General features: G+C 49.4%; 1 protein-coding gene across 4 annotated transcripts in view; it reads left to right on the top strand.

Moving 5' to 3' along the window:
* Window positions 1-25,238, top strand: part of CIT (citron rho-interacting serine/threonine kinase) — a 1,315,032-nt gene that overhangs the window by 626,129 nt on the left and 663,665 nt on the right. For all 4 annotated transcript variants that reach the window (XM_078667654.1, XM_078667653.1, XM_078667652.1 and 1 more), the window contains exons 23-24: window positions 18,736-18,933; window positions 19,382-19,435. In XM_078667654.1, coding sequence (XP_078523780.1) covers window positions 18,736-18,933; window positions 19,382-19,435 — 252 coding nt within the window. The remainder of the gene's footprint in view (window positions 1-18,735; window positions 18,934-19,381; window positions 19,436-25,238) is intronic.

The raw sequence follows: 25,238 nt of genomic DNA, 5'->3' as shown, positions 1-25,238 counted from the left end.
GGATTTTCTGACAGACAGATGTTGGTCACAGGTCCTCATACCATTTGTTTGTGGTGCCTGGGAGACCACCATGACTCGGAGGAGTGTGGTTCTTGTCAGCATCTTCGGCCGAAGGCGTTGAGAGAGCGTTGAATGAAACTTCTGGTTGCGCAACTATCTGAGGCACAGCGTCTTCGTCAGTCCTCGTTGAAGTCCAGAGACCAGTCGAAGAGCTGTCAGGTGACTGGCGATCTCCCTTGACGTCTAGTGAGGCTCTGAAGCACCAACGGTCAAAACATAAGTTAGTTTCGGACGCTGCCTCCCAACCTTCATTTGTAGAATGTTCTTTGGAGTCTGCCCCACACCTCCCTAAATATTCTGGAGCCGGGGTGACTCTTGCCCAAATATGGGAATATTACATTACCCTTCATAAAGTCTTTGTTGCCTCAATTCCCTTTCAGATATGCTTTCTCGCCCCAAGGAGGTGAGAAGTTCCTCTACTGGATCCCTTGCCGGCAGGTTCACCCTCGGTTCCAGTTGGGCCCTCTGAATCCGTTATTGGATTCAACACAGCACCGGTGCACAGCCTTTCGTGGTCTTCACTGTGAGAGTTGCGGCAGCCCATGATGTCGGCATCACCAATCGACACCACACCAACTACTCTACCCAGCGTCGACACAGTGCTGTGCAGAATGCGGCTCTGATGGAGCCGTTGGCTTTAGGCGACTCCACCTTCCCCTATACAGCCTGTTTCTGCTCTTCCTACAGTTATGCCCAGTTTGCAAGGCGAAGGGGAGAATATAGGGTGTTGATACCCTTTGGACAATGCTGTCCAGACTCCCTTAGAGGGAAATCGGCTGACTGACCTGGATGAGGCTAGTGGCATGTAGTCCTCCCCAGTTTCAGGTTTGCTTTCTCCATCTTACATGGCAACAGATGTGAGTTCCTCTTATGCTGCAGTATTAAGGAGGGCAGCTTCCCTGAGTGGAATTGTCCACAGACCCTTTGCCGGATGTTCTTCACCAGGATAAGATTGGAGTGGGGCCCTTACTTCCTTATGAGTTTCTCTACAACATATTTTTAGTGGCTTGGACAAGGCCGGTAACGGAAATGCCTGTAGGCCGGGCTATATCCCATAGGCATCGGCCCGCCACTGGGGACCCTGATTGTCTCTTAAAACATCCCTCCACAAAAGGTCTGGTTGTTCTAGTAGCTACAGCCCATGCAGACTCAAATATCTTCCCTCTGATTCCATCAAGCACAGAGTCCAGATGGCTGGAAAGTTGTGGCAGATTGTTTTCTTTTCTGTTAGTGCGGCATTACCGTCTTTGAATACTACATGTATTCTCTGCGGGTTTTCCCATGTGTTATGGGGCATAGTGGAGGGTTTGTTGCCCTCTCGCCCAGAGGAAGCCAGAGGTGAACTGCTACAGTTTGTGTATGATGGCCGAGAAGCGACAAAATTCACCATATAATGTGGTATGGACACCACTGATTCAGTGGGTAGAGCGGTAGCTCAGTCAGTTGCGCTGCATGGATGTGCTTGGCTGCATCTGTCTGGGTTTTCACAACCCGTGCAGAATAGCCTGAAAGATATGCCTTGATGGTATACATTTATTTGGTGTACATGCTGATTTGGCTTTGTGACGATTTAGAGCTGCACGGTGTGATAAAGATATTTAGACATTTCTTTGAAGGCTCTGTTTTCTTTCTTTCTGACTTGTGTAGACAGAAGTGTTTATTCATCAAGGGTTGCAATATGTATTCTTCTTCTGTCTGGTGTGGTGTTTCTGCTTACTGCAGCAGTTTGATAGTTTAACTAGCCTTGTGATTCTTTCCATTTTTTTGCCTACTCTTACTCTGATCAGTTACGATTATAGTAGTGCATTTATTCGTCAGTACAAGTGTGTTCCTTACACTATATTCCACAATATTTGGCTTTCTGATTTCTGTTACTGCTTGGCGCACAAGTCATGCCTTTTTTCAGCTCTGTCATAGACTGTTTTTCAGCTGTTTATTTGTGTTTGGTTTTTGATTAATACCTGATATACATGTCTTGCAGTTTACTTTACTCTGCTGAAGAGCTCAAGCGTTGATACCTTCTTGGTACATTCCGTACTCTGTGGAGTATCTTTTGTATGACACATCAGTATATATATATATCTGTCTGTGTGTATATATGTGTATATATATATATATATATATATATATATATATATAGACAGCAACCTCCTCAAAGAAAAGGCAGAGGCCAGCGTTGGGGGATACCACGGGGGAATTTATTATTAAAACATCGCAGCGAATGCATTTCGGCATCTAGCCTTCTTCAGCGCCATTGATGAATCAAACAACAGTCGGACTGACAACCCCACTTTAAATGTCCTGCTGCACTCGGATTGGATAAGTATCCGCCCCGCCCCAGATAGTTCTGATGCACACCTGTAGCAATCCCCAAAGCCTCGAGGAACTGCTGATCCCAGAATCCACTGTCAGGAGCCTGGTAAGTAAATGTAAATGTAGTAAATGTAGTATACTTGTAAAGCGCACAGCTGCCCCAGCAACGGGGCGTCCCGGCGCTGTATAACTCTGGGGAACCCGTCCTGGCTTTCCCTGTGGGATGGTCCCTGCTGGGAGTCCCCAAGGTGGAGCCAAGCATCCCTGGAATTGGTGGGGCCGTTGTGGAGATTAGGCAAGCTAATGCCCAGAGTTGCCGAGTGTGATCCCTGATTAGAGTAAGCACCGAAGCGAGAATTATCGAGTCCGCTGACCAAGGTCCACGACCCTGCCGCGTCGGGAATCGAACCCTGGTCCCGGGCCGACTTCTGCTCTCAGGTTTGCTGCCTCTAACCAGTGAGCCACACTACTCCACTAAGTAATGCTCGGGGAAATACACAGTCGGTGTTTCAGGTTTGCAGGACTTCGTGATTTGCTGCCAGTTATGTCCCGTGTATTCTGTTGCCAGCACATTCCCCCTCGGGTCCCCCGGACCGCACACCATCATCGAACTGGCGTAGTTTCAACGGGGGCAGGAGACAATGCTTCCCACCCGGCGTGGAGTTGAATAACTCCCTCACCGCCTCATCTGCTTCCAGTCTTTGACAGGGGCCTCGGATTATCCAATACCTTGGAGAAAGAACAGCCGAAGCAAATCCAGAGAAATCCGGGCCAACTTGAAATGCGAGGGCCTCTGTAGCACGACTCTGGCGCTCGTGCGAATTATAGACAGCAACCTCCTCAAAGAAAAGGCAGAGGCCAGCGTTGGGGGATACCACGGGGGAATTTATTATTAAAACATCGCAGCGAATGCATTTCGGCATCTAGCCTTCTTCAGCGCCATTGATGAATCAAACAACAGTCGGACTGACAACCCCACTTTAAATGTCCTGCTGCACTCGGATTGGATAAGTATCCGCCCCGCCCCAGATAGTTCTGATGCACACCTGTAGCAATCCCCAAAGCCTCGAGGAACTGCTGATCCCAGAATCCACTGTCAGGAGCCTGGTAAGTAATGCTCGGGGAAATACACAGTCGGTGTTTCAGGTTTGCAGGACTTCGTGATTTGCTGCCAGTTATGTCCCGTGTATTCTGTTGCCAGCACATTCCCCCTCGGGTCCCCCGGACCGCACACCATCATCGAACTGGCGTAGTTTCAACGGGGGCAGGAGACAATGCTTCCCACCCGGCGTGGAGTTGAATAACTCCCTCACCGCCTCATCTGCTTCCAGTCTTTGACAGGGGCCTCGGATTATCCAATACCTTGGAGAAAGAACAGCCGAAGCAAATCCAGAGAAATCCGGGCCAACTTGAAATGCGAGGGCCTCTGTAGCACGACTCTGGCGCTCGTGCGAATTATAGACAGCAACCTCCTCAAAGAAAAGGCAGAGGCCAGCGTTGGGGGATACCACGGGGGAATTTATTATTAAAACATCGCAGCGAATGCATTTCGGCATCTAGCCTTCTTCAGCGCCATTGATGAATCAAACAACAGTCGGACTGACAACCCCACTTTAAATGTCCTGCTGCACTCGGATTGGATAAGTATCCGCCCCGCCCCAGATAGTTCTGATGCACACCTGTAGCAATCCCCAAAGCCTCGAGGAACTGCTGATCCCAGAATCCACTGTCAGGAGCCTGGTAAGTAATGCTCGGGGAAATACACAGTCGGTGTTTCAGGTTTGCAGGACTTCGTGATTTGCTGCCAGTAATGTCCCGTGTATTCTGTTGCCAGCACATTCCCCCTCGGGTCCCCCGGACCGCACACCATCATCGAACTGGCGTAGTTTCAACGGGGGCAGGAGACAATGCTTCCCACCCGGCGTGGAGTTGAATAACTCCCTCACCGCCTCATCTGCTTCCAGTCTTTGACAGGGGCCTCGGATTATCCAATACCTTGGAGAAAGAACAGCCGAAGCAAATCCAGAGAAATCCGGGCCAACTTGAAATGCGAGGGCCTCTGTAGCACGACTCTGGCACTCGTGCGAATTATAGACAGCAACCTCCTCAAAGAAAAGGCAGAGGCCAGCGTTGGGGGATACCACGGGGGAATTTATTATTAAAACATCGCAGCGAATGCATTTCGGCATCTAGCCTTCTTCAGCGCCATTGATGAATCAAACAACAGTCGGACTGACAACCCCACTTTAAATGTCCTGCTGCACTCGGATTGGATAAGTATCCGCCCCGCCCCAGATAGTTCTGATGCACACCTGTAGCAATCCCCAAAGCCTCGAGGAACTGCTGATCCCAGAATCCACTGTCAGGAGCCTGGTAAGTAATGCTCGGGGAAATACACAGTCGGTGTTTCAGGTTTGCAGGACTTCGTGATTTGCTGCCAGTAATGTCCCGTGTATTCTGTTGCCAGCACATTCCCCCTCGGGTCCCCCGGACCGCACACCATCATCGAACTGGCGTAGTTTCAACGGGGGCAGGAGACAATGCTTCCCACCCGGCGTGGAGTTGAATAACTCCCTCACCGCCTCATCTGCTTCCAGTCTTTGACAGGGGCCTCGGATTATCTAATACCTTGGAGAAAGAACAGCCGAAGCAAATCCAGAGAAATCCGGGCCAACTTGAAATGCGAGGGCCTCTGTAGCACGACTCTGGCACTCGTGCGAATTATAGACAGCAACCTCCTCAAAGAAAAGGCAGAGGCCAGCGTTGGGGGATACCACGGGGGAATTTATTATTAAAACATCGCAGCGAATGCATTTCGGCATCTAGCCTTCTTCAGCGCCATTGATGAATCAAACAACAGTCGGACTGACAACCCCACTTTAAATGTCCTGCTGCACTCGGATTGGATAAGTATCCGCCCCGCCCCAGATAGTTCTGATGCACACCTGTAGCAATCCCCAAAGCCTCGAGGAACTGCTGATCCCAGAATCCACTGTCAGGAGCCTGGTAAGTAATGCTCGGGGAAATACACAGTCGGTGTTTCAGGTTTGCAGGACTTCGTGATTTGCTGCCAGTAATGTCCCGTGTATTCTGTTGCCAGCACATTCCCCCTCGGGTCCCCCGGACCGCACACCATCATCGAACTGGCGTAGTTTCAACGGGGGCAGGAGACAATGCTTCCCACCCGGCGTGGAGTTGAATAACTCCCTCACCGCCTCATCTGCTTCCAGTCTTTGACAGGGGCCTCGGATTATCCAATACCTTGGAGAAAGAACAGCCGAAGCAAATCCAGAGAAATCCGGGCCAACTTGAAATGCGAGGGCCTCTGTAGCACGACTCTGGCACTCGTGCGAATTATAGACAGCAACCTCCTCAAAGAAAAGGCAGAGGCCAGCGTTGGGGGATACCACGGGGGAATTTATTATTAAAACATCGCAGCGAATGCATTTCGGCATCTAGCCTTCTTCAGCGCCATTGATGAATCAAACAACAGTCGGACTGACAACCCCACTTTAAATGTCCTGCTGCACTCGGATTGGATAAGTATCCGCCCCGCCCCAGATAGTTCTGATATATATATATATAGATAGATATAGATATAGATATAGATAGATAGATAGATAGATAGATAGATAGATAGATAGATAGATAGATAGATAGATAGATAGATATCCTCAGTTGGGATTCTGATCTTGTGCACTGTTGGACCCTAATTTGGGGATGCAGAGTTCTACCCTCTGTTGGGTGATTTCTCTGACATATGGAGATACATTTGTGGAGGTTGGTTCCTCTTGTTAGACTTTGTTTATATTTGTACCTCCATGGGAGTCTCTTGTATTGACCTGCCTTTTGATGAGAGGTTTATGTACTTGACCCTCTCATTAGTTTTGGATAATATGATGAAGTGTCTCTTATACTTTTATATGGTATTTGTGTGACCTTATTCTTCATTTCTGGGTATCTAACTCCTTCTGGTATTTTCACAGAAAGTAGTTGGTAGTCTACATTATTAGTTTATGTGGCTTTTTCCCTGGTATTTGCTTTTCTTTTAGATGATAAATGATGTTACTTATGATTGATGGCAAAAGTTTTCTACTTTTGCTCTCTGTGTATATGTTTTGTTAGCCACAGGGTTATCATCTTGTGAGCCTTAAAACACTTTTACTCTTCAGATTCTGTCTTATAGCCACTGTTATTTCATTGCAGCTTCCCCTCTTCCCGCAAGCAGGGTGATCGCTAGGGAGACGTCGTCTCTCTGTCCATTCTATTCCTTCTATTATGAAGGGTTTGTTGGAAAATGAGGCAGCATCTGTGAGGCCTGCACAAATAACATGACACATTTGTCCTTCACTGGGAACCAAACACCCTAGGGCAGAGCCTGACTCTCAGAGGGTAGCGTTGCAGAGCAGTCCGAGGCTTACTCAAGGGAGGTAGTGTGGGCTAGTAATCGCCATTTGCAGGTTCGCAAAAATAACACTCAATAATTGATTGTCCAGTCTGTACTTTGCTTTATAAAAGTAAGAGTACATTTATTAAACACACACACCACTCAATACTATACACTAATGTTCCAGGCATGTGGGCTGCTGAATTCATATCTATAGCATAGATCGCCGCCTAGTGTTGGGTCCGGATGATTGCACATTGTTGTCCTGGAAGAGTCTTCGAAGTATCACGAGATAGGTGGCTCCTCCCCTGGACTACAGTGCGCATGGGCATCGACTCCATCCTCAGATTGTTTTTTTCCGCCATTGGGTTCAGATGTAATTTCGTTATCTCCAGTTTGGAATCAACATAGACTTTTCGAGGCCACAAGGCCTTTTTCGAACCGTCGGTATTGTTTGCGTTCGGTCCCCGGTTCAGTTCCAACTCTGTTCGAGTCGGATATCCAGGGAGTCGTGTGACTCTTCGGTGATCGAGGCCCAGTCGACGCAGCAAGACTTTCGACAGCATGGAACGGAGTCCGTTCAAGAAATGTCCCGTGTGTGGATCGAAGTATCCCCACATTGACGTCCATCCACTGTGCAAAAAGTGCCTGTCGCCGTACCACGACGAAGCCAGCTGTATGGCCTGTTCCAGGTTTCATTCCAAGAAAACGATTCGGCTTCGGCGCGTGGCGCGCCTCGAAGCCCGGCGCTTGGCCCCGGCACCGGTGGACATCTTCGACGACGAAGAAGCAGACGGACAGGTTCAGATGCAGATTTCACCTCCAACGGTGGACATCGAATACGACTACGAAGCGGATGTCGAAGGCCAAGACGTAGAAGTCGTCGACGAGGTAGGAGACAACGATGCGGCCTATGGGGCCATGGAAGATAGCTCGGAGGAAGAGCTATGCCCCGTTCGAACAATTACAAAGGCTCAGGTCGAGGGATCGCCACTCGGCCTTACCCAAGACCTTATACCAGAATCGACGGCCCCGCCTTCCGGCCCGGCCACGGACACTTCGGCAGAGCCGCCATTGTCGAAAACGAAACCGAAACTGAAACCATCTATGTCGACAAAAACAAAAATGGTCGAGGCGCCATCGAAACCGAAGACGTCTGCTCCCCCTTCGACGCCATAGTCTTCCTAGGTGTCGGGGCAATCAAAGCCGAAGAAAGCTGTCGACCCGGTCAAGGTGCCGAAAGTGGGCAAGGTCGTCGAGCCGAAAACAAAAAAGGCCGTCGACTCGGAGTCAAGCAAGGCCGTCGAGCCGAAGTCCAAAAAGGCCGTCAAGCCGAAGTCAGGCAAGGGCGTCGAGCCGAAGACCGGGACCCCGACGCCAGTAGTCAAGGCCGCCGATCCGAGACCGTCTGCGGCCAAGGACAAAGATCGTAGCGCCCCTAAGGAGGATGCTCCTACGCCTCGATCAGAGAAGCCAAAGTCATCGACGCTCAGGTCTTCCCCTGGGGGTGGACCGAGGTCAACTGTCGGGTCGACAAAACCGTCCGCTTCCTTTACGAAGCAGGTCTCGGACTCCCTCAAGCGAATTAGGGACAAAGCTTCAGCGTCGGAACCGAAGACACCTTCCGCCCCGAAGCAGCTGTCCCGACGACAAAGACTTCAACGCCGATCATCTTCACATTGCCGCCGAAGGGGGCGCCCAAGGCCTTCGCACCACGCTCGGTGCCCAAGGACTCTGTGGTGTCGACGCAGACTCACCCGGCTGGGTGTTTGAAGCATCGGTCACCCTTACTAGAAGAGCAGTCAGAGCATTTCATCGATGCCGACACCGGAAAGCTTACGCTTTATAAAAGGAAAATCACGGCATCGCAGCCTTTGGAGTCATACACCATTCCTCTAAAGCGCAAAAGGCCTGCTCCAGAATCTCCGGTCTTGGTCGAACCAATAGTTTCTCAGACTCCAAGTATTGCAACACCATCACCCACTTACTCTGATGGAGAGGATGCAGGGGATCAGGACGAGGAATACAATTTTCCTGCCACCACAGAACATGATGAACAACAGGACTCATGGGTAGGGGCAGGTGACCAAGGGGATCAGCACACCGTCCATGACCCTCAGGTGTACAACGTCAAGACCTCTCCAACTGAGGATTCTGCGGCATTTAATGCCTTAATTGAGAGGGCAGCTAAAAACCACGACGTGGAAATGCATGCTGACCCTGTGGAGGTGGACTTCCTCTGACACTTTCTCAACTGCTGAAAAGACTGTAAAGACTCTTCCTATGCTGAAGGGGTTCCTTAAGCATGCTGCGGACATTTTTAAGGAACCCACTCGGTCAAGGGTAGTCAACCCTAGAATTGAGAAAAAATACAGACCGGCACCTGGCGATCCTACCTACATCAAGGGCCAGTTGCCATTGGACTGTTGGGTAGTTTCTAATGCCCGCAAAAGGGCGAATTCGCAGACCACCGGTGAAGCTCCTCCCCCAGACAAAGAATCTAAAGTGCTGGAGGCATCGGGAAAGAGAGTAGCAGCTCAGGCGGCCAATATCTGGCGTATCTCTAACACGCAGGCACTCTTGGCTAGATACGACAGGGCACACTACGACACCCTAGAGACCCTGTTGCAGCATCTACCAGATCAATATAAAGAGGCAGGGGAGATGCTTATCCAGGAAGGGAAGCTCATCTCGAACGCTTCCATCAAATGTGCACTAGATGTTGCGGACACTGCTGCCAGAGCGATTAACACCAGTGTGATGCTGAGACGTCAGGCATGGCTTAGGATATCCGGGTTTAAGCCTGAAATACAAACTACCATCCTTAACCAGCCGGTAAACCCTGACAGATTATTTGGTCCTTAGGTGGATACCACCCTGGAGAAAATAAAGAAAGACACCAAGACTGCCAAGTCCATGGGGGCACTCCAGTCCCAGCAATTTCGGGGGAGCACTTTTCGCCGCTCTGGCAATAGAGGTGTTTCCAGGGGCCAAATGTCACAGCAAACACAATTCAACAAAGGTGGGGCGCAATCCTCTTACACCAAGCAGAGTAGAGGTGGATACCGCGGCAACAGCGCCAAGGGCAGAGGCAGGGGCAACAACAACTCCCGTTCCTCCGCCACCAACAAACAGTGACTCCCTGTCACTGCCCCCCGACCATCCAACACCTGTCGGGGGGAGACTCCAGCAGTTCCTGCCAGTCTGGAACTCCATCACCACAGACAGGTGGGTCAGGAAACTTATCCAGTTCGGCTATTGTTTGGAGCTGACATCCACTCCACCCAACATACCACCAAGACACCGTCCTATGTCCACAGAGCATTTGCACTTATTGCAGCAGGAGGTTCTTGTCATGCTGCAAAAAGGCGCAATAGAGCTCGTGCCAGTGGAGGAAGAAGGCACAGGGGTGTATTCCCTGTACTTCTTAATCCCAAAGAAGGACGGGTCCCTCAGACCTATTCTGGACCTACGGCCCCTAAACCAGTACATTCTCTCAGAACACTTCCACATGCTAACACTGCAACAGGTTCTTCCATTGCTCAATCAGGGAGACTTCCTCGCAACCTTGGATCTCAACGATGCTTACTTTCACATCCCACTCCATCCATCCCACAGGAAATACCTCAGGTTCACCATTCAGAATCGGCATTACCAATTCAAGGTCCTTCCTTTCGGGGTGACCACAGCCCCCAGAGTATTCACGAAATGTCTGGCGACTGTGGCGGCGCACCTCAGTAGACAAAACGTCCATGTCTATCCTTATCTGGACGACTGGCTGGTTCAGGCAAAGTCAGCCCAGCAGTGCGCCGCCGATATGTCCCACACCATTCACCTTCTTCACGGTCTGGGCTTCTCCCTGAACTACCCGAAGTCGCACCTTCAGCCAGCCCATGTGCGGCAGTATCTGTGCGCGACGATAGATACTCCGGCAGCTACGGCTCAGCCAAATTCAGTGAGGATCGACAACATCCAGTCGGTAATCCAAAAGTTCAGACCGCAACACTCACTTCCAGCGAGAGTGTTCATGCAGTTGATAAGCATGATGGCCTCCTGCATCATCATAGTCCCACACGCAAGGTTGTATATGCGTCCGCCCCAAGAATGCTTGGCACATCAGTGGACTCAGGCTCAAGGACAGTTGAACGACCTAGTGTTGGTGACCGGTCGGGCATACAAGTCTCTGCATTGGTGGACTCCACACAACCTTTGCAAGGGCCGACCGTTCCAAGAGCCTGTACCACAGATTATCCTGACGACGGACGCATTTCTCCAGGGATGGGGTGCTCATGTGCTCCATTACACGGTGCAGGGACTATGGACAACGCAGCAAAAGAAGATGCACATCAACTACCTAGAACTGATGGCAATCTTCATGGCACTCAAGTCCTTCAAAGTACATCTGTGCAACAAAGTCGTGTTGATCCGGACGGACAACATGACGGCCATGTACTACATCCAAAAGCAGGGAGGTACACACTCTCCACAGTTGTCTCATCTGGCTCAGAGCATGTGGAAGTGGGCCATTCAGAGGAACATCTTCCTCATGGCGGAACACCTCCCGGGCAAGGACAATCAGATGGCGGATCTGCTCAGCAGGTACAGCCACCAGATGCACGAGTGGGAGTTACATCCATCAGTACTCCGCCCGTACTTCCAGCAGTGGGGTCATCCAGAGATAGACCTGTTTGCCACAAAGGAAAACGCAAAATGCCAAAGCTTTGCCGCCAGGTTCCCTCACCCACAGTCGCAGGGCAATGCGATATGGATAAACTGGTCAGGCAGATTTGCGTACGCTTTTCCCCCAGCACCTCTCATACCGCTGGTGGCAAGAAAGCTAAAGCAACACTCGATGACACTCATCCTGGTTTCTCCAACGTGGGCACGCCAACCATGGTACACCACGTTTCTAGAACTCTCCGTGGTACCGCATCAAAGGCTGCGCCTCACACCCAGGCTCTTGACGCAGAACCATGGCGACATTCAGCACCCAGATCCGCAACAGCTCAATCTGGCGATCTGGCTCCTGAGGTCTTAGAATTTGGCTACCTTAATTTGCCTCCTGAATGCATGGACATCATCCGGGAGGCAAGAAAGCCCACTACCAGAGCTTGCTATGCAGCGAAATGGAAGCGGTTTGTCATTTACTGTACAGAACACAACATCAACCCGCTAGATGCATCCATTCCTAATATCATCTGCTATTTGTTACATCTTTACAAATGCAATCTGGCATATGCTTCCATTCGGATACACTTATCCGCCATAGCGGCTTATCTCCAGAACAGGCAGCATCTCTCTGTTTTCAGGGTGCCTGCCATTAAAGCCTTCCTAGAAGGGCTGAAGCGGGTTATCCCTCCCAGGACCCCGCCAGCTCCTGTGTGGAACCTCAACGTGGTCCTCACCAGGTTGATGGGCCCACCTTTTGAGCCTCTCCATTCCTGTGAGATTCAGTTCTTAACATGGAAAGTGGCTTTTCTCATTGCCATTACATCTCTACGACGTGTTAGTGAGCTACAGGCGCTCACTGTACAAGAGCCATTTATTCAAATTCATTCCAACAGGGTGGTGCTGCTCACTAACCCTAAATTCCTTCCTAAGGTGGTTTCGCAGTTTCATGTCAATCAAACCATCGAACTGCCCGCATTCTTTCAGAACCCTGAAACAGTGGCGGAAAGAATGCTACACACTCTTGATGTCAAAAGAGCGTTGATGTACTACATCGATAGGACCAAGGACTTTAGAAAGGCACAACAGCTCTTTGTTGCCTTCTCAGCCCAGCACAAAGGCAACCCCATTTCCAAAGCAGGGATCGTCAGGTGGATCGTTAAGTGTATTCAGATCTGCTATCACAAGGCTAAGCGCACTTTAACGGTCCCCCCCAGAGCCCACTCCACCCGCAAGTTGGGGGCCTCCATGGCGTTCCTGGGTAATATTCCTTTGGAGGATATTTGTAGAGCAGCCACATGGTCTACACCACATACATTTACTAAACATTACTGTGTGGATGTGCACTCCAAACAGCAGGCAGCTGTAGGACAGGCTGTTCTTAAAACACTTTTTCAGACTTCTGCAGCTGGCACCGGCGTCCGCCGTTAATGGAGGGACTGCTATGTATTCTATGCTATGGATATGAATTCAGCAGCCCATATGCCTCGAACTGAATATGCTACTTACCAGTATGCATCTGTTCTTGGCATGTAGGGCTGCTGACATTCATATCGCCCGCCCTCCTCCCCGGCGCCTGTAGCGGCTACAGACTTTCTTGCATTTACTCTTAGGCATGGCCATTGCTTACACTATTACACTCCATCTTTGCCACAATGGCTAAAAACAATCTGAGGATGGAGTCGATGCCCATGCGCACTGTAGTCCAGGGGAGGAGCCACCTATCTCGTGATACTTCGAAGACTCTTCCAGGAAAACAATGTGCAATCATCCGGACCCAACACTAGGCGGCGATCTATGCTATAGATATGAATGTCAGCAGCCCTACATGCCAAGAACAGATGCATACTGGTAAGTAGCATATTCATTACAAATATACATAAGCTGATGGAATTACTTGGTGACATTGCATAACATCACCCCCGCAGGGAGGGTGGGGTCTAGTACCACCACTCCCATGTATGCACATCATCATCATCTTGCCCCCAATGCAGTGAATTGGTCTTAACCTGGAGCGAGGGCCCTGTGCACTGGCACCATCCCAGTGGCGATCCCCCCCCCCATTACCTCAACAAGCATTAAACAAGCTACACCTGCCTTGGTGACACATGACCCTGACTGAGCATCTCCAACTGATCATACAGTATGCACCTCTACATCTTAAGGGCTAATAGTCTTGGGTCTTCACCTAAGCGCAGCAGCAAGAAAACATGTTTACGCACACTTTAGAATGACATTTCTCAGCACATTTGGATATCATTTAAAATGCATGGCCATTACAGCCCCTAAAGGCATCACAGATGATCACAGGATTAAGTTGTAAATTCGGTCAGACACCCTAGCCAGAGTGTATAGCCACTTATATCCACTTTGCTGATGACATCACCTTAAACCAGTACTTCAGATGGAACATCAGTCCCTTTAAAAGAAATAACCATTAATAAACGCATTTCAGTGCAATTACACCTTTTCACCTCCAGGGGATGCCCTTCTTTAGACATCTCCAACTCAGCCCTTCATCCATTGGCACATTCCTCCACACACCTCCAGCTGTAGAACAAAATTTCCAGCCAAGGAGATGTTCAAATGCTAGCAGAGCCCTTGAGGGGTTATTCCTGCTAGTCTCCAGGACACCTAGGGTGGGACTTTTCTTCTTTGGGCTGGGGGAGGCTGCTTGGCTCCTGCAGCTCCCACTGCCCCTCCTTCAACAATTGAGGGTGACCCCACTCCTCTGGGGGCCACCAGCACCCAAAACAGCTGATTTCCTAATGCCTCGCAAGGCATTCTGGGCGCTTCATGCCGATTTCCATGCATAGGAGATGAGAGGCTCTCCCGGGGAGAGCCGCGATGTGTGCCCCTCGTCGCTGCGGACGTTCGCATGAGGGTCTGGTCCCACCCGGACTCCCAGGTGAGTCATTCGGCTCGGGGAGCCCATCCCTGGCCGATCCACTGATTTTCTGGGGCCTGGTCCCACCCGGGCCCCTGGCACCTCCTTTCGCTTTTCTTGGGGGTCCCGGTCCCCTCCGGGACCCCCGCATGCCCAATCGTTGGAGAGCAGCCTGGGGAGCCCACCCCCGGCTCCCCCGCCCGGCCAGCACCCAGCCAGCCACTCCGTGAGCAAGGCTTCTCCGGCCCTCGGGGGAGTGCGGCTGCACTCCCCCGGCCTTCTCCTCTGTGTCGGGGCCTGGGAATGGGGTCCCGGGCCCCCGGATATCTTCAGCGGAGGGCGGCTGCACTCCCCAACCTCCACCTCACTTCGGGGCCCGGGGATAGGGTCCCAGGCCCCCTCATGACTTTGGGGCCCGGGGATGGGGTCCCGGGCCCCGGGACATCTTCGGGGGGGCGCGACGGCGCTCCCCCGCATCCCGCTTCGACGGGGGGGCAGGGTGGGCTCCTGGCGCCCCCTGGGGGAAATATTCACGGAGGGCGCCACGGCGCTCCCCCTCCTTCACATCACCGGGGTCCAGGGTGGGCTTCGGGCATCTTGACGGGGGCGCGACGGGGCCCCCCGGCTTTGCTTCCTCCTGGGGCAGCCTCCGGGACCTGACCCACCCCGGGGCATGATTGCGACCGGCGGCGGAGCCCCACGCGCTTCGTTGTCGATCCCAGGCGGGGTCAAAGATCGCCTACCTTCCCGGGGGCATATCTCGGCCCCCTGGAGTCCGATTGGACCCATTTTTGCGTCTTCTCGCTCCTGGTGGCGTCCCCCAGCCACTGGGAGCACTCTCCTTCGTCCTCCGGGTCTCCAAGAGGGTGCATTCTGCATGGAGCGGTTTTCACTGGCTCCCTGCGCCTCTCTTCTCCCTGCGCAGAGGCCTCTCTTCTGAGCCCCGGTCCTGGGCTCTTCTTCTGGCGCTGTTAGGGGTTTGGGGTGTCCTCCTTCCAACTGCCCATTACACCAGGCTCCAGCACCTTTCGCCTCAGCGGACCACACCCCAGAGAGAGCTTCTCTTCCTGTGCAAGTACTTTTTAAAAGTTGAGTAGAGGGCTGGCAGGAAGTCTCTGTGTGTCCTATCACACAGCGATACATCACTTCCCTGCCCCCTCCCTCCTTCTTGTCCAGCCTCTGGGTTGTTCAAAATGGAGTAGTCCAGTATCTCTGGCCACATGGCCTCTGAAACCCAACTCCTTCCCCCCTCACTGCCTTTACGTAGTTCAGCTTGGTTGTTCAGCTTGGTGCCTGGCACCCAGCGACAGCAGTTGATGGATTGGCTTATAGCTCCACCTATCTTTTCTCCTTGGAGGGAAGATCTTCGCTCTGAAAAAAAAGGTCATTAATCTAACCTGCCAGGGCCAGACCCCAGCCAGGGACTCAGAGAAATATGATATTTCTGGACGACCCAAAAGCAGTACAAATATGACTTTGGACTCTGCAGAATACTCATTTTCACATCCGCTACACTAGACATTAGTGCGTGTCTGGAATCTGTAGGCCTTGGGGAAGTTACTCTAGCCATGGGTTCAACCTACCCATAAGGGAATACTGAAGTGTAAAACACAGTAAAACACACTGACTTTCCCTGGCATGTTCCCTTCCAGTGTATAAAGCCTATTCCTTGTCACCACCCAATTCTTCATAAGTCCTGCCACACCCTTCACTATGTAGCTGTTTCTGGACTGCGCACGCTAGGAATCTCCCCTGCGCAGCCCTTACATGTGTGCACACGCATGTACACATGTGTCTGCATGTAACCAGCGTGGTGCCCCATACTCCAGCTGCTGCGCAGCGGCCTAGTCAAGCCAGGGGTACACCAGCAAAATCTCCATGCAGTCTCCTTCATTATGAGTTCACTGTGGGTGAGTCTCAGATTATGAAGCTCCCCCACAGTAAAAGCTCAACAATTAGGTGCTCAAAATGCGAAAAATCCGGGCGGCCCATAGTGTCAGAACCACCTTCTAACAGGGTTCTTAATATTCTTGAGTCTTTTGGGATTGTTATAACACTTTACTTTATGACTAAAGAATTCTTCTTTCTGGAGTCATTTCCCTCTAATGATGTACCTTTTCTTCTCTCTGAAGGTATTCCGACATGTGGCCATAAGGAGACTAAGCATTTGCCTCACAGCTTCTACTTTTTGTAGATGGCTTTTATTCTCTATTCATATTGTACGATTGTGCTAACCTTGAGTTTCACTAGGCTTTAAGGTTTCCTTTTCATTCTGTATATCTTCATCATTATACTCTATTGCTTGCTAATGCTGTCTCAGGCAATTTGTATTATGATAACGTTTTGGATGGCTGTTGCTGTTAAACATGGTGCAATCACCACTATGGTTTCTGTGGTATTATGTCAGAATTCTCTGACTGGTTATTCGGCTTTACTTTATTTCTGTGTGTTATATTTTTCTTAGTCAATACATAGGAGTAAAATAAATAACTGCCTATATCAGTTTATTTCTTGGAGATGTCCTAGCTGTATTTGTATTGTCCATATTCAAATGTCCTAGAAATATGACCGGTTCTATGCCACCAGTTGCTATTGGTGGTTCTGATGTCTTAGTGGACTGTGCATCCTCTGTAGGAACCTGTGTTTAACCTTATAGTCACAGGTTCATATCTTGGTGTGTTCACTCAACCTTTCATCCTTCTGAGGTTGATAAAATGAGTAGCAGTGACGTGGGTTGCAATACATATCTGTTATTCGAGGCCAAGATACCCTTTGTGGTGAACGTGCGCTTTACAAATACACATATATGGTTTATTGGCTTACACTATTTTTTCTGGAGCATCAATTTTGCTTTACCATGAATGATAAACATCTCTCTCTGTGTTGCAGAGTAGGTCTGGTTTGGGTAAAACTAGATATGGCACAGAGATTTCTCCATGACATGATCTGCTGATTTGGGTTTTTCAAGTATCAAACACATTGTTAGAATCTGGATATGCGCACCAATAGTTTTTATTGTAGAGTAATTTGGCAAATTGTCCTACTATCATGGGAAATGTTCTTCCCATGCTTTCTATGTCTGTAACCTTTCTTACTGGGGTCCTCTCTGCAGTGCTTATGTGGTGAGCATGCATGAGTTTAGTCCCCTTAAGGGTGCGAACAGTCTTCTATTCATCTTGTTTGTTGGCTTCTATCATGGTTTTCTTACTCACATGGATGTCTTACTCACATGGATAATTTTATTTCCATGCTTTTTAACGTATTGTCACTTTACTTATCTGTGGATCTTCCATAGGATTTTCAATTGTAAAGCATGATGTTGCTCACCTACATTATTATGTAGGTCTTGTTTTTTCTCTGGTTCTAGACTGATTTTGTTCTGAGTTGGAGACTTTTAGTAGTCTCAGTTCGCAGACCCTCCTCTGGGGATAGTATGCTTTGGTATTTGATTCTAAAGGAAGTAATCTACAGCTAGATTTCTCTGTCCGATGAACAAGTTACTTACCCTTGGTAAGGCATTGTCTGGTAGAAACAGGATCTAGCAGCAGATTCCTTACGCCCCTCCCATTCTCCCTGCTCTGCAAACCGAGTACTCTTTGGTCTCAAAGATTTCCTTATCAGTCTTCATATACTGATTTAAGCCCTCCGTGAATATTTGTGACTGAGTCCTCTTTGGTCTCAATGATTTTGTTAACAAATTCACATAATGAATTATCAATTGAGTGCTTATCCGACACATAGGTGTTTTTTATTTTAGCACACTATTTCAACAGGCAGTTTCTACATGGGGTGCCACGTTTTGAGCACAGAAAATAGTCACCAAAGAAACTGCCGCCAGCGCGGGGATTATATGGATTCTGTTGATGTCACATCGAGTGATGATATTGGTACGGAGTCGTGCAGCGCCCTCTTCGGATGCTCTGACGTACTGTGGAAAAAAAATCAGGATCCACTATTGCACCTGAGGGAGGGTTCTAAAGTAAGGAATCTGCAGCTAGATCCTCCCTCTACCAGATAATGCACTCCTGAAGGTAAGTAACTTGTTCCTTTAGTTCTTAAGATTTTGATACATGTTTTTCAGTAAACATACTAGAAAATTAGGACTGCAAAAAAGTCTTAAATACAACAAACGTTGAATCTTCTGGCATGATTCAATTTCTGTGCTGTATGCAATATTGATTTGTGCAATGTTTGTCTTACTAGTTGTGTCTGTGGAACTGAAAATGTGAAGGTTGAACACTGCATCATGTCACTACAGGAAAGTACATTATGCGTGTGAATGAAGAACCAGCTAGTTTTGTAACAGAGCCTGGAATGACTAAAAGACAGTTGTTGAAAATTCAGGAATTAATGAAGGAGATAAAAATACAATATACCGAATGTGATACATGCCAACAAAATGTCACTTATCTTATTCCAGGTAAGCTTGGAACATGAGGAAAAAAAGCTCGAACTAAAGCGGCAGCTTACAGATTTTCAGCTGACCCTTCAGGAAAGGGAGTCTCAAATTTCTGGTCTACAGTCTGCCCGTTCAGCTCTGGAGGCTCAACTACGTCAAGCAAAGACTGAACTGGAAGAGACGACCGCAGAGGCTGAGGAGGAGATACAAGCTCTTAGGGTAAGATACGAATAGAAGAGCACAGCTAGTGCTGCTGGCAGTTGTCTTCTTTTCCATATGATCGAAATAGAGAATATTTTCTAACTTGGCAGGGATAAATTGTGTTGGACACTGTGAAGTGCAAGTCTTGGGTGGTTCTCCCTACTCTCTAAGGTTTTAAACAAGTGGTTACCATTAGTTACTTACCCTTGAACTTACTATTTATGTTTGATCATATATCTTCAAACCAAATTCAGTGATTAAACATACTATTTTATTGTTTGACCACCTTTCGCTTCAGTAATTTGGTGGTTATGTTTGGTGTTGAAGAATATTGTGAACCTAAAATAAATTAAGTAGGTATGTTCAATGTACCTCAAAAACCAGCCATGGGTACATAATTGTCATTCCACAGATTTATCAAGCTACTACTACAATGTTTGCATTTGTTTTTTTCCTCAACCGTTAGGCACATCGAGATGAAATCCAGCAGAAATTTGATACACTACGTGATAGTTGCACTGTAAGTTTTGTGTGATCAGTTTCAAATATTTTCATTGGTACTGATTTTCTATTGTGTTATTACTATTTTTGCACTAATGCTGTTGAAGTGCCATCTAAACATACAACAATGCTGCTCTGGAATATACCTTCCTAGGTGAGACCCACCTCAAAGTAAGGAAACATTTGTAATTCCTGGGACTTTAGCGTCTTGAAGGGGAAAAATAAAGCAACATCCATGTCAAAATAATTTAAAATGAGAATGTTAAGCCATGTCATGTTTACTTTTGGGGACTAGAAGAGGCCAAGATGTAACTTGCTTTTAAAGATGAGTCCACCGCCATCTGTGCATCTGGCCCATCCTGACATTTCTGTTTTATTTTGTCCAGGTGGGGCTCTCAAAGTTGACCCTTTTTGCAAAGGGACCCCTAAAACTGTAGAAGGAGTACTCCTTAGGAAAGCTAGAGTGTACATTGTGACAAGGGAGAGGAGGACTTCGCCCTGCAATATTTCGACTCAATGAGACATCCTTGCTTTTCCTTTGTCCAGGTCCTGTTTGGTTCTAGCAATTAATGTATTTGGGAAGCAGTAGCTGGGCACACATTCAATTACTGCTGACGCCTCTTAGTAAATTAAGGCCAGTTAACATTGGCAAGCACGACTCCATATTTATATATATATATATATATATCACAGTATTTCATCCACAACAATCCAATCCAATCGGAAAGATGAATTTTCGCGGACCCAATAAGTTCTTTGTGCAGATAAATTTATTTAAAGAACACCCTGCATCGCCGCCATGACGCGTTTCAGCCCCGCATGGGCCTTGATCACATGTATATATGATGGATGGCAACTATTATGTGTTTCTTGTATGCTATAACTATTTCAAAGATCAAAGTGACGGCATATGGCCTTAAATGTTTGTGAGGACCCTTATAATTTAACCCCTCTCAATCAGGTTTCAGAGCCAGGTATAGTGCGGAGTCCTCTTTACTTGGAGTTTCTGCACAGCTAAGGCACCAGTTTGACAATGGCAGAAGTGCAGCCCTGCTTCTTCTTGACCTTAGTACAGCTTTGATATGGTAAATTACATAACTCTCCTCCAAAGATTAGAGGATATGGGTGTTCAAGGCCGAACTCTGATTGGTTAAGTTAATTGCTGCAGGACTGTTCTTTACAGGTTAATACTAAAAAAATAATGCTCTAATTCTTACCCACTATCTGGCATACCACAGGACTCTGCACTCGGTCTGACCCTATTCAATGTTTACGTACGGCCATTGGCAGATATCGTGTAGAGATGCAGCCTTAAGCTTTTTTTACAGGCAGATGACACTTAGATTATTGTCTCTCTGTCAGCTAAGGAAAATTGCAGTGTTGACGCTTTGTATATCTGCCTCACGAAAGTGGCTGCTTGAATATACAACAACTACCTTAAATTGAAAGGGAATAAAACTGAGATTGTACTGGTGGACAACCACTCCCATCTCTGAAGACCCCATCTGTGACCAGAGGTTCTCTGCACCTTCCCAACTCTGGTCCCAGTAGTCACAAATGTAGGCTTCTGGCTCAACAATAGGCTCTCAATGAATGATCAGATCACTAAATTAGTCTTCCCTGGCTTCTGCGTTCTGAGATGGCTAAAGAAAATACTCGGTGCCTCCCCGTTTCTGCCCAAAGAACATTAATACAGGCACTGATTGACTCTAGATGGATTACGGCAACGTTCTTCATCTCTGGTCCCCAAGGTATCACTTTAGCGGCTCCGGATAGTTCTGAATTAGGCTACCAGACTACTACTACACCCTCCTAAATATACTTCTACTTCCAGGCTTTAAGATCTCCATTGGCTTCAGATCAAGAAACAAATAAATTTTAAAGCTCTGTGCTTCATGCATATAATTATGTCAAATTCAGGTCCTTTTTGCCTTAGACAGCTGGTGACGCCTTACTTGCCTACTTGTCCTCTTCAATTGTGCAATACCAATCTTTCCTCAGTTCCAAGAGTGAGAACCTGTCTAGGGAGCAGGTTCTTCTCCTATACGGGTCCCAAGTTGTTGAATACCTTGCCTGTTTCAATGAGGTATTGATGATCTTTCTTGGTTTTCCCAAATTTTCTAAAGACCTAACTATATGCATGCTGTTAGACCTGCTCGATATACCATGATGTGCACAGCGATGAGAAACATTGAGTCCGTGTCTATGCGCTCTACAAAACTATAATAATAAGAACATGGTTAGTGCAAGAATAAATTGACTTATTTCCCATTTGCCTTTGACCACTAATATTTTTAACCCCGACTTTTTCCAGCATTCCACAGTGATTGCTACAGATTACGGCAAGAGGCTGGGTGTAAGATGGCAGTTCAGATATGTGATGTTTCACGCATTATTTTGTTTGAGCAATTTAAATGAAATTATGGTCCTGCAGAAAACGAATGGATGGACTACATTAGGAATCAACTTTAGCTATTAGGTAAATTGGTCAAACCCTTTGTAAGCAGGCAGCTAACCAAATGCGAGAAATGGCTGCTTTCCTAAACAGATGATTACCACTTTCTAGCCTAAATATATAATCTATTTATTCACATCACAATAAAAGAGGCCAGCAGGTCAGAAGTGGAAGAGGGGTGTATTAGACAGTAAACTCTCCGATAAGGTTCAGATGTTCAACACAGAGCCAGAAGCACAGCCAAATCGGCTGCAGGTATAGAAACAAAGGTGAAGATTACGTGCTACTAGCATTTGACTCCTGCAGTATTCACAACTGAGACCTTGAGAAGTGCGGCAAATGTTGGAGAGGGTGTAACAATATGGGGTCTCTAATGCACTTGCTTAGGGTATACCCCAAGCATACCACATACTTGGATCAGGTCATCTAAAGCTCTTCTGAATCTGTGCGTGCTGTTAGACCTGGTCGGTATACCATGAAGTGCTCAATGCTGGGAAACCCGGATATGGTACCTATGCACTCTACAAATCTATCATAATAATATATGATCTAGACACAACGTGCAAGACCCGGCTTCCTTGCATACACACTGTTATAAGCAAACCTTCCCTCTCATTTAATAAAAGGCAGACAGATAGCCATGTCTGTTATTGCAGCTCAACAGGCCATACTTGCACTGTGGGGCACAGATAAAATCACTGAACGTAGAGATTGGCTTCACCTAATCTGGGATCTGCTGGGAATAGAGAAACTAACAATGGTCTCAGAGCCTAAAGAGGAGGCCTTTTGTTAGTGTGGCCACTTTCCATATAATTCCTGCCCACAGACTTAAGGCAGTTATCATGTCATTACTATCTTAGTCTTTAGGATTGACACATAAATAAACCAACATCAATTGATTAATCTTGCCATTTAGCTACATCCCCTGTATTTCTCTATCCAGAAGCCATGTCCACTCCAACTAGGTCACCACACAAGGAGCTTACCTTTGAGATGTACTCTTTTGCCATGTGTGTTGGGCGGGAGGGAAGCGCGGGGGTCTCCCAGTCCTGGGACACCCCCGCGCCGCACGGCCACCAGCTGCTGCAGTGCTTCCCCGCCTTCTGCCTCGCTGCCCCAGCTCCGCCGCGTGACCACGCCCCCTAACATCGAGCGGCGTGGTCTGTGCTCGCTGCTTGCGCTGTATCACTGTTTCTGACTGTACTGTGTATCTGATTAGTTTTGTTGTCTATTTAGCACTTTTGTCCCCAAATTTTTGCCTGTTTAGCCTAGTTTCTGCCGCCGTCTCATCCCTCCCGCTTCCCGCCTCCACCACTGACCCCGCCCCTTTTCTTTCTGTACCCTCCCCGCTCCCGCCTCCCAGCTGCTCCGCCCACCCGCGCACTTGGCCATATATGGCGACCGTGCGACGCAGGTGAGTGTGACCCAGTCCTGGGACACCCCCGCGCCGCACGGCCACCAGCTGCTGCAGTGCTTCCCCGCCTTCTGCCTCGCTGCCCCAGCTCCGCCGCGTGACCACGCCCCCTAACATCGAGCGGCGTGGTCTGTGCTCGCTGCTTGCGCTGTATCACTGTTTCTGACTGTACTGTGTATCTGATTAGTTTTGTTGTCTATTTAGCACTTTTGTCCCCCAATTTCTGCCTGTTTAGCCTAGTTTCTGCCGCCGTCTCATCCCTCCCGCCTCCACCACTGACCCCGCCCCTTTTCTTTCTGTACCCTCCCCACTCCCGCCTCCTAGCTGCTCCGCCCACCCGCGCACTTCGCCATATATGGCGACCGTGCGAACGCGCAGCGGGCGCGCCGATTGTGCGCCGAAGGCGCGCCAAAGGTAAGCCCGTCTGCGCCCGTCCGCGCCTGGACCGCGCCCAGCGCCAGGACCCCTGGCCCCCACCGACGGAAGCCGACCCGAAGAACCTACAACGCCGCCGAACTCATCGCACTCAACACCGGCGGCATCCCGGGATGTCACCGAGCCACCCCGAAGCACACCCACGGACCCTTCAGCTGCCACGCCTGCCTGTTCACCTGCATCCGGACCTACCCCGCACCAACACCCGCCAAGACGAACACCAGCAGCAACCACCTCAAGTGCATCCTGCTCAACACCTGCTCCGTCCACAGACACGCCATCAAACTCTGGAACCTCCTCGACACCACAGCCCCTGACGTCGCCTTCCTCACTGAGACCTGGATGAACGCCTCCTCAGCGCCCGACATCGCCATCGCCATCCCAGAGGGCTACAAGATCACCCGGAGGGACCGCACCGCCAACCAGACGGGAGGAGGCATCGCCATCATCCACAGAGACACCATCCGCATCACGACCAACACCGACGACACCCTAACCACCGCCGAACACCTGCACTTCCAGATCCACACGGACCCCAGAACAACCCTCAGAGGCACCCTGATCTACCGACCCCCGGGACCACGCACACGATTCAGCGAAGACATCGCCGACTTCATTAGCCCGCATGCCCTCCCCTCCGCCGACTACATCCTCCTGGGAGACCTCAACTTTCACCTGGAGAACAACAGCGACCGCAACACCAGCACCCTGCTCGACAACCTCGCCAACCTCGGACTCAAGCAGCTGGTATCCACCCCCACCCACCTCGCCGGACACACACTCGACGCCGTCTTCTCATCCAGCAAAGACATCGCCTTCAGCCACGCCACAGGACTCCACTGGACGGACCACAGCTGCGTCCACTTCACCTTCAAAAGAACGACGATCCACCACCACCAGCAACAGGCTGCCCGAAGAAGCTGGAACAAAATCACAGCCGACCAGCTCTCCACCTCTCTGAGCCAGCACCCTCCCGCCGGCTCAACGAACCCCAGCCAGGCCGCCGACAACTTCACGAAGTGGATCAGCAACTGCGCGGACGAACTCGCCCCTCTGAGGACCCCGCCCAGCAGACCCGGCAGCAGAAAAGCCCCATGGTTCACCGACGAACTCAAGAGCTCCAAGAAGAACTGCCGAGCCCTCGAGAAAGTGTGGAGAAGGGAACCAACAATGGACAACATGGCCAACCTCAAGCTCGCCACCCGGAAACACCACCAACTGATCCGCGCCACCAAGAAAAATGCCTACAAGGACCGGCTAGACAACAACGCACACAATTGCAAGGAACTCTTCAACATCGTAAAGGAGCTCTCCAACCCCAACGCCGGAAACAACGACATCACCCCGTCGCAAGACCTCTGCAACTCCCTCGCCTCATTCTTCCACAACAAGATCGCGGACATACACAACAGTTTCAGCACCCAACCGACGCACGCCACGACCACAGCAACGCCACCCACCACCACCCTCCGCGCCTGGACCCCGATCAGCACCGAAGACACCATCCGCACTATGAAC

This window comes from Lissotriton helveticus, chromosome 11 (genome assembly GCF_964261635.1).
Source record: "Lissotriton helveticus chromosome 11, aLisHel1.1, whole genome shotgun sequence".
Lineage (NCBI taxonomy): Eukaryota > Metazoa > Chordata > Amphibia > Caudata > Salamandridae > Lissotriton > Lissotriton helveticus.
This window is presented reverse-complemented; position numbering and strand designations above follow the sequence as displayed.